General features: G+C 38.2%; 1 protein-coding gene across 3 annotated transcripts; it reads left to right on the top strand.

Annotated features, from left to right (window-relative positions):
* Positions 1 to 189: 189 nt before the first annotated feature.
* On the top strand, positions 190 to 17526 carry FAM221A (family with sequence similarity 221 member A). 3 transcript variants are annotated; one of them, XM_081343568.1, is made up of 7 exons: positions 190 to 341; positions 6316 to 6489; positions 7705 to 7895; positions 8790 to 8996; positions 12795 to 12908; positions 12991 to 13079; positions 15749 to 17526. In XM_081343568.1, exons 1-7 carry the CDS (start codon positions 277 to 279, stop codon positions 15818 to 15820), a joined length of 912 nt encoding a protein of 303 aa, XP_081199694.1. In that variant the 5' UTR covers positions 190 to 276; the 3' UTR covers positions 15821 to 17526. The 3 variants fall into 3 exon arrangements, with proteins under 3 accessions (XP_081199694.1, XP_081199693.1, XP_081199695.1); XM_081343567.1 differs by having other exon boundaries at positions 14161 to 15890; XM_081343569.1 differs by lacking the exons at positions 12795 to 12908; positions 12991 to 13079.
* The last annotated feature ends 2930 nt before the right edge of the window (positions 17527 to 20456 follow it).

Raw genomic sequence — 20456 nt, 5'->3', positions numbered from 1 at the left:
TCAAAATAATTAAAACTGTAATTTTGTCGCTGAAAGGGTTCGCGTAGCGGCAATTTCAACGAAATTATTCAAAACCAAGGCGGACGCTGAAAACGTTCTGAAACCGCTGTCTCCAAAGCAACGGCGAGTCCTCCCGAGTGACAACGCGGCCCAGCAGCTCCTCCTGACAGGAACCGCCTCCTTCTCCCGCGAGGCCATAGCTCCGTGCCGCGTCTCTACAGGTCCTTCTGGAGAGGGCACCTCTTCTGCGGATAGCCATCGGCTGTTCCCAAAGTAATGGAGCAGCTGACATTTCAGCCCGGGGCTGCCGCCGCCATAGACGACTACTTGGAATATAAGAGGTAAGGGAGCCAATTGAAAGGTCGCTTCTTATCCAACGAGGAGGGACTGGGAAAGCCGTTGCTAAGGCGCCCAGTACGGAAGAGGTTTCTGCAGTCCTCGAGGAGGATAAGCGCATGTCTCAAAAGACCCAACGTTTATTTATATCGCGTTTGAAGACCCACGCTGTAGTCTGGCGGCGATACGGATTTCTGTATGCCAGATCTCGTAGGCTGGCTATTCTGTAAACTCTACGGAAAACTTCATTTACTGACCTGAACCAGGAACACATTTTAAGGATTGGATAAAGTGGAATTGACGGATTTATTGTATGCGGTTCCACCCAACCTAGTTGATTCAGCAAACCATGGGACAGCTCTCTTGGGCCATATGAAGAAATAAATGTCTCCTGGGCATGTATAGAAAACATTACTTCACTTTCTAAAGATGTTGTATCTTTAGGAGCTAAGATTTAGAGAAAGATCTAGACTTAAGCCCCAATTTCCAATGGGGATTTCCATTCTACTCTAACGTTTTGGCTTCAGCATTTTGGCTGTGTTACTGCAACACAATAATCTAAACTGTGGTTCATTGAATCAACTATTTTTTGTCTGAAACAGTGCATTGTATGCACGCTATTATGAACTGGGCTTGCACAAGCGCTGGAGCCACTTAGTAGCTAATTACATCACAACCTAGTTAGTGGTGCTTAATTAGAACACTTCTGATTCATTTTCTGCTTCAGTCAGGCCCCAAAGAACTGCTACCTATCCTAAGTCAAGCTGCTTGATCTAAACTGAGTAGTCTTAAGAAGCAAGAATCAGGTGCCTAGAACAGTACCCACAAAATACTCCCTCTCAGGCTTTAAGGTGTACTAGAGTGAGTGGGTAAATTGGGAGCAGAAGAGGAGTGATTGGTTCTAGTGCCAATTTAACCACTCATTATAATCTCTGTGGGCGCCCCGGAGCTATGGAACCAGCTACCGGTTGAGCTCCGGATGGCGCCCGACCTTCGCTCCTTTCGCCGCGAGCTAAAAACATACTTTTTTGAACAAGCTGGCCTGGCCTGATGAGGGGATTGGGGGGGGGTTTGCTACTGTTTTTTATTAGGTTTTAATGATGTATTTTAGTATGTGGGCATTTATTTAATCTTGTTTTAACTTTTGTAATTTGTATTTTTATTCTTGCCCTGTTCACCGCCCTGAGTCCTTCGGGAGAAGGGCGGTATAGAAATAGTATTAAATAAATAAATAAATAAATAAATAATCAGTTTATTGCAGGATGAAGGCCTCTTCAACTGCTTTCCATATGCTTTAACACACTATGTTTTTTTCTTAGTTAACTTCTTTGAATTGAGTTATATCATTTATCCAGTATTGCAGTTGGTATCCAACTGAGATTGTTATCCAGCATTGATTTGTTTGTGGTGCGATATAGCCTGCACTTCACTATGATGCTATCCAAAGCAGTTTGGTAATTTCCTTTTGGCTGCTACAAACATATATACAGACATATTTTTTCGCCATCACACACCATTCATCTTTATTAGCAAACACTACTCTCCCAAGAACAATCTGATAAGGAGACTGATATTCCAATCAAAATAACTGCTTATTTAGCTGGGATAATTATACATTTTTGGCTGTTTGCAGAGTTCAGTCTGGATTAATAATTTACCACATATTTAATAATCCTGATGATTAAAAAGAAAATTATTGTCACTTTTATAGAACATCTAAAAAGATGATTTCATTTTGATAAGGAAAATATTTCAGTTAGCTAATCTGCAGTTTATTCTGTATTATTGTCCAAAACCATACATGATGCCCAGCAGCAATCATAATGATAAATTGCTGAAAAGGCTAAGAAATTTTGGAGGAGGTGCATCTACAGTATTTCCAAAGTTCTGGTCCATGCTGGAGCTCTTCTCACATTGTGCATGAACATTTAAACATGAATTCAAAATGTGTTCTGCTGTACATTATGTGTTTAGAATATTATCATCTGATTCTTTTTTAGTATGTGCTTTGATTCATTGACTAGATATACACTCCATGCTAAAGCCACAGAAGCTATATATTAAGATTGGGGATATAAAATATGAAAGGTGATATTGGTTGATGTTATTAATATATTAGTGCTTATTTTTAAAATATTTTAATTTTATTTTATACATTAGGTGCATCATGCTGCTTTTATTTTTGTCTCTTTGACTGAATTTTATTGATTTGTTTTTTCTATTTTGCAATTATATACATTGACATTGACTTTTGGAAGGCAACTCAAGCGGAATGATTGTTGAATGATTGCACTATTCCAATGCTACTACTCTAGATTTCTTGTCTGAGTTTGCAGAACATGCCAAGCTATATTACTATTACTACTACTACTACTACTACTACTACTACTACTACTACTACTAATAATAATAATAATAATAATAAAAGTTGGAAGGGACCTTGGAGGTCATCTAGTTCAACCCCTTGCTCAGGCATGATATTGTGGCCTGTGTGTTATGAGAATCCAGCCAATGTAGTTAATTTATTATTCATTGTAAGCTTGTTTGTCTGAATTAATGTTATAAACAATTGGTTAAAATTTTATGTGAATACAACTATGGTTTATAGTTAATCACTCACTGTTGTTGCATACCATGTTCTTCCCTACTTCCCAGACAACCATTCCAGTAATTACTATTTCTTAGTTTTATTGTACGGTTAGGAAATAATAAAACAATATGCCTGACTTCAGGGGAAGAAATATCTGACTGAATACGTGGAGCTGATGATCATGGCACAGTGAAAAGCTGTGTAGAAAAGCTGTGTCTTCCTCTCCAGACAAGGAAAGGACTTGCGAACACCCAAATGTGCTCCTGACAGCTGCTTTTCATGAGGAAACCACAAGATAACATTCTTTGGCAGGTTTAGAGCTCTGAGAGACCCGAATGGGACCTTTAGGCTCCCACCCTCGGCCACGTCTCCTTCACTTCTTGCCCCTTGCCTCTGCCCATTTACCTCTGCCCATTTACCGCCAGTGTTCCTCCTCGGCTGGCCCTCCTCCGCCCATTCTCCCTGGCCAGTGGGCCCCTTGCTCTCCACCCCATGCCCTTCAGCCTGGCTCTTTTGCTGAGACACCCTTTTTCCCGGGCCTTTGGCTGCATGGGACAGATAACCTTCAGCCAATTGTGTGGGTGGCAGGCAGAAGCCATGGTGCTGGCAGGGAGACAGCATGTAATGGTAGATAGCAGGGGCTGTATTGTGGGTGCGCAGGCAAATGGCAGGGCCAGTGCAGCTTCAGCGATTGTGGGGGGGAGTGTAGCGAATGGCAGGGCCAGCACAGCTTCACCAGTTGTGGGGGGAGCAGTTGGGTTGCACAGACAAATGATGCTGGCACGGCTTCTGCTATTGCAGGGGGAGGGGGCATGTCGTGGGGTGACAGGCCAACTCCCTACTGCGTGTCAGGCCAGAATGCCAGTACCCTGAGCTCCCCCCATAATTGGAGAAGCTGCGCCGGCCCTGCCATTTGCCTGCTGACCCACCCTTCCCTCCCCCAGATTTGGAGAAGTGCCAGTGCTGTTTGCCTGCTGCCCTACAACACAGCCCCTGTGATCACCCATCACCTGCTGCCCCACTGCAGAACCATGACTTCTGCCTGCCACCCACCTGATTGGCTGGCAGCTATCTGTCCCGTGTAGTCAAAGGCCTGGGACAAAGGATTCCTTGGCAAGGAGCCCATTGGCCAGAGAGAATGGGCAGGAGAGGGCTAGCCAAGGAGGAACACTGGAGGTAAATGGGCGGAGGCAGGAGGTGGGAGAAGGAGGCATGGCCAAAGGTCGGAACCTTATAGTCCTAGACCACAGGTCTGCAACCCGCGGCTCCGGAGCCGCATGCGGCTCTTTCAGCCATCTCCTGCGGCTCCCAGTCCTCTGCCATGTGCAGTCCCCCCCAAAAAAAAGTGGGACTAAAAAATTTCAACCAATCAATTCAAATATGCAGGGTAGGTGCATATCTCGCCTTGGCTCCACTCTTCAGTCAAACCCTGTTCTGCGCATGTGCGCATGTACGCGCATGCACACACATTTTTTGCGGCTCCCAGTTTTTCCTTTTGTGAGGGAACTGGTTTTGAGTGGCTCTTTCACTGTTTCAGGTTGCTGACCCCTGTCCTAGACCCCTGAGAGACTAGGGAATAGCCATCTTGCTAATACTGCGACTTTGAAAGGATACTAAATTTGCATATTTCTTTTTCCAATCACTTTTGGAAATTGCTCATCAAGTGCTTTTCAGCTATTAGGAACTTTTGGATTGACAAGTTTTTATAGCACCTGGTCAGTTTTCTTTAATCCTTAGTGAAAAAAAGTTTTAACTAAAAAATTGAAGATCTTTTTTAAAAAACAAACAGAAAAAGCAAAATTAAAAGTTTGATTATAGAAAGTTACAAATTGACTAAGGCTGCGGATAATTTGGAATTATAAAATATTCTTCCCATGGGTAAATGCTTTTGTTTTGAAACATAATAAAATAAAATTTTAAAAATGGCATAGTAGAGGGAACTAAAAATTACATTAAAGGAGAATAACATTTAACTCAGTTTAGAATTACAGAACGAAGCAAAATATTTTAACATTGAATATTGAAGGACGTTTTTGAAGTTAATTTTAAAAGTGTTTGTCTCTATAGAGAGAATGTGTCTAAAAGATGTTATTGAAGAGAAACAAGTTTTCTAACTGATAAGATTGAGACTGAAAATGCATTTCTATACAAATGACATAGAAAAAGATGTTATATTGGACATATAAAAATACTTGTTGATGTCTTAATAATTAAAATTATTAAACAATTAAATAATTAAAATTGAGAGTAACCTGGATAATTTTCCTATATTGGATTTGCAAAAAAGTCTTGTTAAAATTTTGAAAAACTTTGTGAGAAGAAGCAAAAAATGAAAAGAAATCAAGTTCAGCAACATTATTTAAAGAAACTAAAGATTAATATTGTTTGAAATAAAAGAAAAGAATGTAAAGTTGATTAATCTGATCAATCTTAAAAATAGATATGCTGTTATCTCTTGTAATCCTTAATGGATTTTTGCTGACATCAGGCTTAAGAATATGAATAATGTAAGAAACAATATATGAATCTGTATGTATATGTATAAACACACTTACATATGTACATATACATACATATACATACATACATACATACATACATACATACATATATATATATATATATATATATATATATATATATATATATATTTCATGTTTCCTAACTGTCCATCTCCCTCAGAGAAGGGCTCTTTTATATATCAAGGGGATGGGATGTGGAAAAGAAGAGATCAGTTCATTTGCATTTTAAGAGAAGGTAATATATTACTAAAATTGTTTATGCTTGCGATGAAAGGGGGAAGTAACTTTATATATATATATATATAATAATTTATATATATATATATAAATTATATATATATATATAAATTTTTAATATATATATATATAAAATAAAAAATAATATAATATATATATATATTCTTTTTTATAATCCTATTTTTTCTTTTCTAAAATTAAAAGAAAGAAAAAAAATTGATAAAAGAAAAAGGAATGAAACAAGTAAAAGTGAGAAAGAGAAAAAGGAAAATAAATAAATAATTTCTGACTTTCATACAAATATAAGTAAAAAATTCATCCTATCTTTGTCGTTTTATGATAATTATGCAAATCCTGAAAATTTGTTTCAGAACACTATTGATAAGTTAAGCAAGTATATTAAGCAACCACAGGCAATTATATTTAGGGTAATAATAGTCTTTAGATATTCACCCTACTTCTTTTCAGACATAGATTTTCCAGATATTCATATTTTGTCTCTCATTCACTCATGATATGACAAGTTGTCCCTGTGTTCTATATGTATATTATTAAAAGGGTTGTTGGTTATAATTTTAATTTTAATTAAATATGTAATGTAAAGTATTACAGAAATCAACACTTTTGCAGAATTGTAGGAGAAGATGATGGTGGGAAACTGTTTTCTCCAGAAGAATATGAACACTATAAGAAACAAGTATTACCAATTCGGTTGCAAAATAGATTATATGTGAGCTGGAGATCTCCAACTGGCATTGACTGTAAACTCGTGGGTCCAGAAACACCCTGCTTTTGTTCTCACAGGTGAGGCATTCTATATCTGTGCCAGTGGATGATGCACTGAAATTTATCTTAGGTTAAAAAATGCTGTTGATTAGAGAACCTGTGTCTTAATAGTCATGTACAGTATATTGTATAGTATAGTCATGTACAATATATTGTATAGTAAAGGAAGACTAATACTCCCACAAATTATTTTTATCTTTAAAACAGAAGAATGGTTTTGCATTTGTTGAAAATGCAAAAAATGGAAACAGATTTCTTTTTCTGCCTCATCATATTAGGGGAAGTAAAAAAATAATTATTATTGTGCTTTGCCTTATCTTTCTTCAAATGGTAATGGCCCAATAACTGTACTCTGCTGGTCTGTACTATCAGACTCAGTAACAACTCTTTTGTGCACAGAATATTGTATATATTTCTCTGCTATTGGTTGGATTCACAAATATAAACCGAGAGAAAGTAAAGTTTTAACAGCTCATATTCCTTTTATTAAGTTAGAAACATTTTGTCCTGGAAATGTGCCAATCTGTTCATTCTTCACTTTGATATATAAATAAATATATGAAACACAGTATGTATGTGTATGTGTGTACACATACATATACTCACACATTTCTGAGTTTTTCAACAGGGCAAAATTTATGACCTTGGTCATTTTTTCTATGTTATTTACTGATAAGTCAAATAAATGTAGAGTTGTAGTATAGAGAAATTTTGACTATCCATTTTGGATTATGTTCAGTTCAGGACAATGTTCATTCCAAATAATTCTGCTGGGAAGGATTCATTCAGAGGTTCTTACTTTGGAAGCCTCAATATTTCTGGGAATTACAAATAGAAAATTGAGCAATCCTAGGAATCAATTAAAACAGTGGTCCCCAATAATGGGCCATGGCCTGTTTGGAACCAGACTGCGAAAGCGGCAGGCGAGAGCATCCAGGCACAGCTGCACTTGCACAAATAGTAGGCCCCTGTGCCTGTTCACGTGGAATCATCCTCTCTTCCCCCCACCAGTCAGCAAAGGTTGGTACTGGAAAGGTTGGGGACTGCTGAGTTAAAGATTGGTGTATATTTTCTCCAAATCTGGAATAAAAATTGAGATTCTGAAGATTCGGCCAAATTGTACTGGCCTCACCCCTTTTATAAAATAATTGAATTTCTTTGAATAAAAGGATTCCTAAATATTCTAATAATAGTAACTAAACAGTATATTTGCATTTTTAATTTTTTTCCTAGATATAAACAACATAAAACAGATTTTGAAGTGATTCCAAAAGAACGTCCTATTTCTGTACCTTGTAGAGTGAGCCGGTGCCCATGCAAATCTTATCATTTTGTTCCTCTTAATGGCACTCAGCCCATCCGCTGTAGATGTAAGCACTTTGCAGATCAGCATAGTCCAGCAACTGGGTTTCTATGCAATATGTGTAAGTGTACATTGATTAAATGAGTAATTCATATTTAAGAGTTAACTACTATCCACAGATACCTTTCTTTAAATACTATCTCAGTATCCTAACAATGTATAGCTATTGCTTTGGAAATAACTAATACATTTCAAATTCTGCATCAGGAAACTAATTCAAGATTCACCATAAATATTTCTTCAGCCAGCTTTGGCTTGCCTGATTAGATCTAGTCATAAGAAATTGCTGTAAATTCCATACTTTTGGGAGGTTCGGGAAGTTGAGGTAAGGAGGTGCTGCTTTTCTGTTGAAGCCCCAATATTGTGGAATAGTCTCCCTGGGAAGATTTGGCCAGGTTTTTTTCGTTGGTTTCCTTTCTGGAAAGTCTCTGATTTGAGTTGTTACCATCTTTTATTCTCTATTTTTTGTTTTGATGTCTTATTTTTCATTAAAATTGGATTTGTTTTATATTGTATTTTTATGTGAGTTGCCAAGGGTAAATTTTGATTGAAGTGGCAAGCAAATAGGCTAAATAAATAAATAAATACTTTAAATCTGGTTACTTTGCATAATGATACACAATATTCAAATGTGTGCTGCTTTCAAGTATGAGATTCTCAATGCAGTCTTTTTCAGGAATACACAATAAGACTGTTTCTATTATCAGACAACTCCTTGCAAAATTAGAACCCACCTGCATGTTATTACCTAAGCAAAGAATAGTAATGTTTATGATTCCAGACATAGAAATGATTATCTTGTAATTATTACCTTTTCCCTCATGTACATATGAATATTAAAAGGTTTCAGCTGTAGCAATTGTTTATATCACTCAAGGCTACAGCAAGCAAAATTCACATTGAGTGGAAACCCTTCAAACAAATTCTGACTTTTTCAAAATATGTTTTGCATTAGGTTCGAAATGTGCAGGGTTTCACAGTTGCTTTACTTGTGGATGTGGCCAGCCAGCATATTCTCATGAAACAATAGTGGAAACAAAAGAGGAACGGTTAGCCCAAGGAAAGCCAGTTGGGCAAGATGTCCCTTATGCTGCAATGGGAGGACTAACAGGTTTTAGTTCCTTAGCAGAAGGCTACATGAGACTTGATGATAGCGGAATAGGTAAGGATGAAATTAATGATTTTTTAAAAAAAATTATGCCAAAATTTCCTCTGTATTTCTTAGCCAATTTATCCTAGGAAGTTTCAGGGAAGACTAGCATTGGGTGTGCTATATGTTTTACTTGAAATCCTGGAAGAAACGGGTGGAGTGGAGGTGTGGAATATGCGTTGAACAAATACTAGTTTAATAATACAATTGTAATAACCTAATTGCATGTCTAACAAAATCAGTGCTGTTTCAAGTAATTATGTCTGATTATGAAATCTATTTTAGTACCATTATGTTTAGTACAAATATGCTTGCACTGTTTTTAATAAATGAGATTGCTGTATTTTGATTTATGCAGTTACCTTGAAGATCACCTGAAATTCTAATACATTTTAAATTCTTCTTTCTGATTAATTTGAAGTTATAATTCTGTGTTCCAACATGGGCTCACTTTAGATTGTTGCCTTTCAGCTTTATAAATCTGTGAGCACTGATTTTGAATCACCATGCTGGCTTTTAATACTTGTTTAGGCTTAATTTCCACATAGAAATGCTTGACTTTCAAACTCTTTATAACCTGTGTTTAGTGCAAATAGTCTTTCACAATGGAACATGATCATTGATTAGGCTGGTTGATTTATCTTCTGTATATTAAGGAGTGTCATTTACAGTTGGCAATAGGCCTTTACTGGAATACACCTCTGTGGTGTTCTGATATTCCTATGAAGATCAGTCATATCTTTTTTCTCTCTGAAAACTTATACATATTTTAAAAAGTATAAAGTAAAGAAGCTTTCAGGCTTACATTTTTAAATTGCTGTCTTAAATAGCTGTCCTGAAGGTAATACGCTATTATATATTATAATATGCTTGTTTTTTTTAAATTAAATATAATTAAATGTATTTAAGTAAACTTTTGAGCTATAAAATAATAAAACCATGTTTTAATGGGTTTTGGCTGAAGGCAAAGGATAAGGTCATTTTTGAAATCAATTCAGGTATCTAGGTGAGAGTACAGAAGACACAAAATAGAAAATAAGCAACAATAGGTTTTCCTTTTCCTCATGCTGGTTGTTTCCCCCACGTACCCACTTTCTTGTTTAAGTTTCATGTTTGACTTCTGGATGAAGGAAGGGTAAGACAAGGAGGATGACACTATCATATCATTAATTGGGTAAGCCAGTTAGTGAAATTTACTGTGTTGAAACAGCAGTTTAGGATAGCAGAGAGGAAAGATTAAGCATTCTGGTAGGATATGCCAGCCTGGGAAATCAGCAGCAATTCCTTTTCACCCATCATGACTTTTGTTCTGACTTCTTATCTAACTTTGTGCCCTCATCTGAATAACCTCTTTTTTTCCATTCTGCAATATATATAAGGAAGCTATCCTAACTATCCTGAATTTCCTTCTTTTTCTATCTTTGGATTTGTTGGACTCTCCTTCTGCTGGAATGGCTCTCTAAACTGAGCTCTCTATCTGTAACTTATCAGTACATTTCAGCTAAGTATCCTTTTAATACGTCATCCCTTTTACAGAGATGTAAGAAAGCTATCTTAGGATACATTTTAATTGTTGCTTCTGTCAATATACAGTCATGGCCGAAATTGTTGGCACCCCAGAAATTTTTCCAGAAAATCAAGTATTTCTCACAGAAAAGTATTGCAGGAACACATGTTTTGCTATACACAGGTTTATTCCCTTTGTATGTATTGGAACACAACAAAAAAGGGAGGAAAAAAAGCAAATTGGACATAATGTCAAACAAAACTCCAAAAATGGGCCGGACAAAATTATTGGCACCCTTTCAAAATTGTGGGTAAACAAAATTGTTTCAAGCATGTGATGCTCCTTTAAACTCACCTGGGGCAAGTAACAGGTGTGGGCAATATAAAAATCACACCTGAAAGCAGATAAAAAGGAGAGAAGTTCACTTAGTCTTTGCATTGTGTGTCTGTGTGTGCCACACTAAGCATGGACAACAGAAAGAGGAGAAGAGAACTGTCTGAGGACTTGAGAACCAAAATTGTGGACAAATATCAACAATCTCAAGGTTACAAGTCCATCTCCAGAGATCTAGATTTGCCTTTGTCCACAGTGCGCAACATTATCAAGAAGTTTGCAACCCATGGCACTGTAGCTAATCTACCTGGTCATGGACGGAAGAGAAAAATTGATGAAAGGTTGCAACGCAGGATAGTCCAGATGGTGGATAAGCAGCCCCAAACAAGTTCCAAAGGAATGCAAGCTGTCCTGCAGGCTCAGGGAGCATCAGTGTCAGCGCGAACTATCCGTCAACATTTAAATGAAATGAAACGCTATGGCAGGAGACCCAGGAGGACCCCACTGCTGACACAGAGACGTAAAAAAGCAAGATTACAGTTTGCCAAAATGTAGTTGAGTAAGCCAAAATCCTTCTGGGAAAACGTCTTGTGGACAGATGAGACTAAGATAGAGCTTTTTGGTAAAGCACATCATTCTACTGTTTACCGAAAATGAAATGAGGCCTACAAAGAAAAGAACACAGTACCTACAGTGAAATATGGTGGAGGTTCAATGATGTTTTGGGGTTGTTTTGCTGCCTCTGGCACTGGGTGCCTTGAATGTGTGCAAGGCATCATGAAATCTGAGGATTACCAAAGGATTTTGGGTCGCACTGTAGAGCCCAGTGTCAGAAAGCTGGGTTTGCGTCCGAGATCTTGGGTCTTCCAGCAGGACAATGACCCCAAACATACGTCAAAAAGCACCCAGAAATGGATGGCAAGAAAGCGCTGGAGAGTTCTGAAGTGGCCAGCAATGAGTCCAGATCTGAATCCCATTGAACACCTGTGGAAAGATCTTAAAATTGCTGTTGGGAAAAGGCGCCCTTCCAATAAGAGAGACCTGGAGCAGTTTGCAAAGGAAGAGTGGTCCAAAATTCCGGGTGAGAGGTGTAAGAAGCTTATTGACGGTTATAGGAAGCGACTGATTTCAGTTATTTTTTCCAAAGGGTGTGCAACCAAATATTAAGTTAAGGGTGCCAATAATTTTGTCCAGCCCATTTTTGGAGTTTTGTTTGACATTATGTCCAATTTGCTTTTTTCCCTCCCTTTTTTTGTTGTGTTCCAATACACACAAAGGGAATAAACCTGTGTATAGCAAAACATGTGTTCCTGCAATACTTTTCTGTGAGAAATACTTGATTTTCTGGAAAGATTTCTGGGGTGCCAAAAATTTCGGCCATGACTGTATTTATGATTGTTCCTTTACTTTAATAGCAGCTTAATCACCAGTCTTATTAAAATCTATTTCATAGTTATTCCCAAATGAGTAGCAGTGCACATTTTGCAACAAAAATGGAATCTTGTGGGACTTTAAAGATTAAGAAATGTATTTGTGAAGTGTTCTATATTTTTTAAAAATGTATTACATCATTATATCCATCCATCTATCTATCTATCTGTCTGTCTGTCTGTCTGCCTACCTACCTATCTGCTATTAACCTTGCTAACAGTGGCTGTTCTCAAGCTTTTCTTGTTGACAATTTAACCAATGACAGGACCTTTAGATAGATACATGCAATATTTTAATTCTGATGTGACCTGTAGAAAATAAATCAACCCTTTTGATGAGTGTTGATTCATCTTGATTATGCTATTTTATCCATCCTATTAACTTACTTATTTGTTCATTTTATACTACACCATCATAATTCTAACAGAAATGTTGTTCAATATCATTGGTGATCTTAATTGAACAAATATTTAACCTAGACCTCACTCATTGGCAGTAATACTTTAATTTTAATTTGTTAATGCTTGTTTACTTTTAAGGAGCACCTTCTGTTCAATTCTTAGAAGCTCCTGTAACCAACATGGATAATCCATTTTTAAAAGCATACCAAGGTCCATCCAGTTCCATGCAGGCCTACTCCCAGTTAACAGATGGTAATGATTTTAAAATATTTTTATAGTTGATTAAACAGATTTTAGATGAATTTTAAAATCTAATAAAATTATTGTCTTTAAGGAAATACAAGTACAACAATGCAAGCTTCCAATTTAAGAAAATCTGAAGAAGATGATATGGCTTATTTTGAAAGACAATATCAGGCACGGGTAAGTCCATGTTGTTGTTAGTTGCGAAGTTGTGTCTGACCCATTGCGACCCCATGGACAACATTCCTCCAGGCCTTTCTGTCCTCTACCATCTTCTGGAATCCATTTAAGCTCACACCTACTGCTTCAGTGACTCCATCTAGCCGTTTCATTCTCTGTTGTCCCATTCTTCTCTTGCCCTTAACCTTTTCCAGCATTAGGCTCTTCTCCAGTGAGCCCTTCCTTCTCATTAGGTGGCCAAAGTATTTGAGTTTCAACTTCAGGATCTGGCCGTCTAAAGAGCAGTCAGGGTTGATCTCCTCTAGGACTGACCAGTTTGATCAGCTTGCAGTCCAAGGGACTCACAGGAGTCATCTCCAGCACCATAGTTCAAAGGCCTCAATTCTCTGGCGCTCAGCCTTTCTTATGGTCCAACTTTCACAGCCATACATTGCAACTGGGAAGACCATAGCCTTGACTATACCCACTTTTGCTGGCAGGGTGATGTCTCAGCTTTTTAGTGTGCTGTCTAGATTTGCCATGGCTTTCCTCCCCAGGAGCAAGCGTCTTTTAATTTCTTGGCTGCAGTCCCCATCTGTGGTGATCTTGGAGCCCAAGAAAATAAAATCTGTCACTACCTCCATTTCTTTCCCATCTATTTGCCAGGAATTGAGAAGGCTGGATGCCATGATCTTGGTTTTCTTAATGTTAAGTTTCAAGCCAACTTTTGTACTCTCCTTCTTTACCAGCAACAAGAGGCTCTTTAGTTCCTCTTCACTTTCTGCCTTTAGAGTGGTATCGTCTGCATATCATAGGTTGTTAATATTTCTCCCGGCAATCTTTGAAGTTCGTCCAATTCTGTTTCTGTGAATACTTTATTTCGTATTATAAATCGGCATTGATCTGCTAGTCTCTCTTCTGTTATTTCTGATTCTGGATGTTGTTCTTTCCAGAACTGGTGCATTTGTTTTAGATATCTTCTTGTTGGACTAGATCTGTAATAACAGATCATTATAAACACCTTTTCTTCCAGTAGTTCTGCAGCTGCTGGCCCTGGTTGCTCATCCAACAGTCCTGAGTCCTGTAACCCATTTTTCACCAGATATCCAGGAACTCCCAACATCTAGCACGGACCTTGTTAACCTGGGTGACATCCAAGCCGGTATGGCATTCTGAAATTTACGTCTCACCATATTTTTTTATGAGAGACACTCTTTGTCTGACTCCTCTGATGAGACCTATTGTTCTGTTCCCCCCGGCCCCCGAGGTACAAACAGACAGACAACTAGCAAGGGTTAATTGCTCTGGCTGAAGTAATTTGCCGTCCGATAAAGCCTTGGCAGCAAAATACAAGCAGTCTGCCAAAATAAACTCATTACCTCAAGCGTCCGCTGAAATGAGATAACGTCCAAACAAACAGTCCAGAAATATAGAGATACAGAAACGTTGTCAAGAAGCCAGACCAGGATTTCACACAGGTAGAAAATCCAACAGAGTTCTGAAGACGTGACCAGAAGTTGTTTGAGTTATTGTTCATCACAAAGTCCTGAGAGCAGCCACACCCCCTTTTGTACCTTGTGGGGTGTGGCTCAGTGACTCAGCTAATCCTTGGCCCTCCTACTCTTCTTACGCTGCTATAAACGCTTGGCTCTGCGTCGTTCTTGGGGATTCAGCCATGATTCATCTTTGTCACTCCCCATCTGCTGCAGCTGCTCGGGCTCGTTCCCAGCCTGGCTAATTACAGGCTGCTCCTGTCAGCCTTCAGATGGAGACGGAAGCTTTGCCAGAAAGGAGGGCCCCGGAGAGGGAAACCTTGCCAGAGGGGAGGGTCCCGGAGAGGGAGGCCTTGCCAGTTCCTCCCCATCATCCTCAGAGTCCTCTTCCTCAGGTGGGACAGGCTCGGGGATCGAGGCCACAACACCTATCCAGTATGGTTGAACCTCTGGCATAGCTCTCATCTTCCTCAGAGTACACAAGCCCCACAACCATGTCAAGATAGTGCCTTACTGGGGGTTATTTTATTATTATTATTATTGTTATTGTTGTTGTTGTTGTTGTATCCAAAGCATAGCACAACAATAAGCAACTCTAAGCGGTAGAAAAATGTGACATATAGTTTGGAGGAAGTTCATAGTTACCTTTTTAATATTTCTATTTTGCAGAAACAAAGAAGATAAAATACAGTTTGGGAAATACATATTTTTATTTTTATGTTTAATCAACTGATCAAACTCTTCAGCTACTTAAAATGTTTCCAGCATGGATTCAGTAATAGGAAATGTGCAGGTTCAAAAGCAATAAAGGTTTTAGAGGCCTATTTATTCAATAATGTGATTGCACAAAGAATATTTACATTGGCTAAATATTGTATAAATCTTGCTACAACAGGTTTAAGTTCTATGCATGATAATCATATCAACTAATTTATGTGTCTTTCTCTACTTCCATCTTAGATCACAGCTTATGAGATTTCCAACTATGGCATAACTCATACATTTCAATTTGTATGTTTGTGTCAAGTCATATGGGTGCTTGGATGTAGATGCAACCTAGCATCCTGCAAAGGAAATTTCTAGGATAAGAAAATGTGGCAATAATGGGATTAGATGCAAGTTATTTTCGGTAATTTGCACAAAACATGCAGAGTTTATGTTTCAAGTAATTTTATACAGATTTTCCCCCCATTACAGTTGAAACAAGAGAAGGCAAGAGATCAGAAAGGCAAACATCCTATGCCAATAAAGACTCAACATCAACAATAATACATTTGTGTTTCACTGTAATTTATCAGCATCTCTGTGTGTATTTGTCTATCTTCAGTGACTAGATACAGTGTTTATTTTTCTATGCCAATTTTGTTATATATAAAATGATAGTATACTTCTTTTCAGGCATTGAAGCAAAATTGTGCTATCCATCTAATTCTGCAAACTTGAAAATGGCAGAAACTATTATATGAACATTGAGAACTACTTCTTTAGAACATTTTATTGTTAATAAAGATTTGAATTTTATGAAGAGTGTTTTTGTTTTCTGTATTTCAAGATTTGAAAATGTTGATAATAAATAAAAATAATCATTACAAATAGTAATTGAGCCCAAAATTTCTGTTGTTAAGTGAGACAGTTGTTAAGTGAATTTTGCCCCATTTCATTTATAGTTGTTAAATGAGGCACTGCAGTTGTTAAATTAATAACACAGTTGTTAAGTGAATCTGGTTTCCTCAATTATTTTGCTGGTCAGAAGGTTACAAAAGTAATCCCATGATTCCAGAAACACTACCACTGTCATAAGCGGTACGAATCTGGATGGGGAAGAACAGGCTCCAGCTCAACCCAGCCAAGACAGAGTGGCTTTACGTATCGGCATCTCATGTAGTCCAAGATCTTCCATCTTTGGTTATGGGGGGAGAGGTGTTGCCTCCCGTTGATAGGGCGCGCAACTTAGGCGTCCTCCTGGATGCACGACTCAGTTTAGAAGATCATGTTGGAGTCGTGGCCAGGGGGGCATTTGCACAGGTTCGCCTGGTGCGCCAGTTGCGACCCTATCTGGACCGAGATGCTTTACGTACGGTCACTCATGCGCTCGTTACCTCCCGGGTAGATTACTGCAATGCTCTCTACATGGGGCTGACCTTGAAGACCACCCGGAGGCTTCAGCTGGTGCAGAATGCGGCCGCGCGGGTTGTGATGGGAGCATCCCGATACTCCCATATTACACCACTCCTGCGTGAGCTGCATTGGCTACCGGTTGCCCTCCGGATGAGATTCAAGGTGCTGGTTCTTACCTATAAAGCCTTACATGGCTTAGGCCCGGGATATTTGCAGGACCGTCTGCTGCCAGGAACGTTTTCCCATCGCCCTGTGCGCTCACACAGAGAGGGCCTCCTCAGGGTGCCGTCGGCCAGACAATGTCGGCTGGCGACCCCCAGGGGGAGGGCCTTCTCTGTTGGGGCACCTGCTTGGTGGAATCAACTCCCCCGGAAACTCCGGATGGCCCCAGACCTTCGGTCCTTTCGTCATGACCTTAAGACATATCTTTTCCAACAGGCCGACCTGGACTGATGATAATGGGGTTTTTAATTATGATTTTAAATGTTTTTATTGGTTTTAGTGGGACTTTGACACAATTTAATTCTTTTTTTATATTTGTATTCATTTGTATTTTATTGTTAGCCGCCCTGAGTCCTTCGGGAGATAGGGCGGCATACAAGTCTCATAATAAATAAATAAATAAATAAGTAAGTAAGTAAGTAAGTAAGTAAATAAGAGTCAGTTGCCAAGTGTCTGTATTTTGAACACATGACCATGGAGATGCTGCACTGATTGTAAGTGTGGACAATGGTCATAAGTCACTTTTTTCAATGCCATTGTAACTTCTGTCACTAAATGAACTTTTGTAAATTGATGACTGCCTGAACAATTGATTTGTCTAAAAATAATGCAATAAAAATGTGATTGACATATTAGTAGGTGGTTTTGATTGGACAACATACATCTCATGTCTTGTTTTTTTTAATAGGATATCCCTTTTTATACCAACCTTATAGATGATAGCTTAAAATGAACCAATCTCTAATAACGGTACTTTACTTGTCTTATGGACTTAGAATTTCAAGAGTCAGACTATTTCTCAGCATTTGTTAATGAGGACTGTATTGCTAGGTGAGAGTTCTTAAAATTATAACTTTCTATTTTTTTCTCTTAATCTTTTTGAAATGGTGAAACAAGAAAATGTAAGAGGATTGGTAATGCATATTTCATTAATTAGCCTTTTAAACTTATTCAGAGCAGAAACTGACAGTGTGAATAGCACATGGCATTAATAATTGTAAATAGCTTTATTCTTTGCCCCCTTAAAATGAGATTGATTTATGACAGACGAAGATCACTGGACTCCTTTTATATAAGGCTAATTTAAAAAAGACTTTTTCAAAAATCACTGACAAAGTATACACTTCATGAATGTGGGAAAAAGAGGTGGCTTTACCCAGGAAGATTCTGTCTAAGGGTGATCAGGGAATTGTTACCTAAGATCAGGGGGTCTTCAAACTTGGCCCTTTGATGACTTGTGGACTTCAACTCCCAGGATTCCTCAGCCAGGCACGCAGGCTGAGAAATTCTGAGAGTTGAAGTCCACAAGTCATCAAAGGGCCAAGTTTGAAAAACCCTGCCTAAGATGAAACATACACAAGTGTTCTGTAGCAACCATGGCGAGGGAACATGCCCATCGTGGCATACGGTAGCCAAATGGGGTGAAGGGATTTTTCCCAAAAAAAGGAAAGGCACAGAACGCTCTGAGTCAAAGGCCAAAGAGCCATTCTGCCCAATCAGATGTGAGAACTACTCTTTGGCCGTTAAATTCCCGCGCAGGCTTAGATTGGTTTAGTGTCTCACGTGATTGTGTTAAGGGCGCAATTTTGGTTGCGTGGTGTGAGTGCCTCCTTCTGCCGTTAGGGTGAGTGTTCGATCGTTTTTCTGTTATTTTTGAAATCCTAATTGGCCGTTATTAAAACAAACAGTTGGCTATGATTAAGAGATAGAGTGAGCGCAGGGAGAAAAAAAAACAATCCAAAGAGCATCTCCCACTCACTTGCAAAGTGGTGATTTAATTCTAAAAAGCTGAAGGGCTTCCTCGGAATCGCCCCTTTGCCAAAAACAAACAAACCCCGCGAAGAGTACGGCTGTCTGAATCACCTAGTCTTGGTGAATGGAGAGTGGAGTCTATTAACATTTACGTGTTGCTAGATTGCATCACGCATTAAAAACGAAAACGTGGTCAGTTGGCTAGTAAGTCGGGAGCTTCAGCTGCGTAAGAGTTTGTGATTTACTAAGCGCTGCAAAGCCAGCCTGTCAAGCAACTGTGGTTAAGTAAGTGGCTTACTAAGAGTCCTCGAGATATTTGTATTAGTACCAAATTCCAAGAGGTTCATCCTGTAAGATATCAGCACAACCTCGTGGAATAGCTGTCGTTTTAATAATTTAATGATAATTATATTAAGATAGGCATTTGAAGTTCGATGGGTAAATAAATATTTTCTTCTGGTTTCTTTTCATAAGTGTGAGATAACAGTTGGCTTAAAGTTATTGAATAAATATTCAGGGCTGTAACTGAACAGAAAGTTGGATTTTTTTGCTCCTAGGCCAACATATTAAGCACAGTTCCATTTGTACAGCATATCAAACTTTTTACTTTAACTTTGCTTTGACTTTTGTGGAATGGAGCAAACCCAGTCTGCTTGCTTAGTTTATGGCTCTGTGCTTTGCTAGATCGGAAAATCAGTTTATTCAGTATTCAGATTAAATTTATTGCAGGAACACAGTCACCAAATCATAAAACAGATGACTATATTTTAGCTGAATGTGTTTCATGGTTAATTTGTAGCTTAAGAGGTCATTTGGAGTTGGGTTAATTAAGAGAATTATGATTGTGTAAACCATGAGTAAGTGTATTATACAAACATAACTTCCCTCAGTATTAGGATTGATTAAAAGGATTGAAAATTTTTTGACAAGGTTATACCGCTTTTGTATAAAATCTAAGGTGTGGCTGCATTTGAAATAATGGTGTTTTAAGTTTAGATTCTAGGTGAATCTAGAAGGAGTTGTGTTGAGAAGCTTGTTTAGGAGTGACGAATAAAAAGCAGGGATATCTGACAAAACAGTGGTGCTCTAATTACAAAAACAAATGTTTTTAGTCAGATAGCATTCTTCTAAAACTTAGAAAGTGATAGTTGCATCCATAAGAGAAACCCTTTTGGTATTACTGCTACATGCTAGAGAAATGGCTTATGATACATCATATTAAACTATGAATTATTTATTCAGGACTTTTTGAATGAGAGAGAAGAGGCTGAATTTGCTTTTGTATGAATAAATAAATGGTTTCATATGACTTACTAAGCCTTAATTAAACTAGCTCCATGGTGTTCAGATATTCCTTGATTTACAACTGTTTGTTTAGTGATCATTTAAAGTTACAAAAAGTGACTTGCGATTGGTCCTTATACTTATGACCATCATAGCATCCCCACAGTCACATGATCAAAATCCAGGCACTTGGCAAGGGACATATATTTACAATAGCTGCAATGTCCCAAGATCATGTGATTGTCATTTGTGACTTTCCCAGCTGGTTTCCAATGAGGAAAGAAAATGTAGAAAGCCAAATTCACTTAACAACTTACGATCCACTTGACAATCATTGTATTAGTATGATATCTGAGCCTTATCTATAGGTTTTGAGAAGGGACAACATATTTTATCCTAAGAAAGTGGCAGGAAGATGGATCTCTAGTTTCCTGGTTTTTTTTTTCTTCCACTGAAAAGTTGTAGGTAATACAGGTAGTCCTCGAGTTATGAGTGTAATGGAGTCTGCTTCCACTCGTAAATCGAAAAC

Source organism: Vipera berus (assembly GCF_964194415.1).
Source record: "Vipera berus genome assembly, chromosome: Z".
Classification (NCBI taxonomy): domain Eukaryota; kingdom Metazoa; phylum Chordata; class Lepidosauria; order Squamata; family Viperidae; genus Vipera; species Vipera berus.
This window is presented reverse-complemented; position numbering and strand designations above follow the sequence as displayed.

Excerpts from the sequence above, each read along its gene's own strand:
- FAM221A (XM_081343567.1), top strand. The coding sequence starts at position 277 with ATGGAGCAGCTGACATTTCAGCCCGGGGCTGCCGCCGCCATAGACGAC. Across the intron at positions 12,909-12,990 it reads CTACTCCCAGTTAACAGATG|GAAATACAAGTACAACAATG; the intron begins GTAATGATTTTA and ends ATTGTCTTTAAG. Across the intron at positions 13,080-14,160 it reads AAAGACAATATCAGGCACGG|ATATCCAGGAACTCCCAACA; the intron begins GTAAGTCCATGT and ends ATTTTTCACCAG.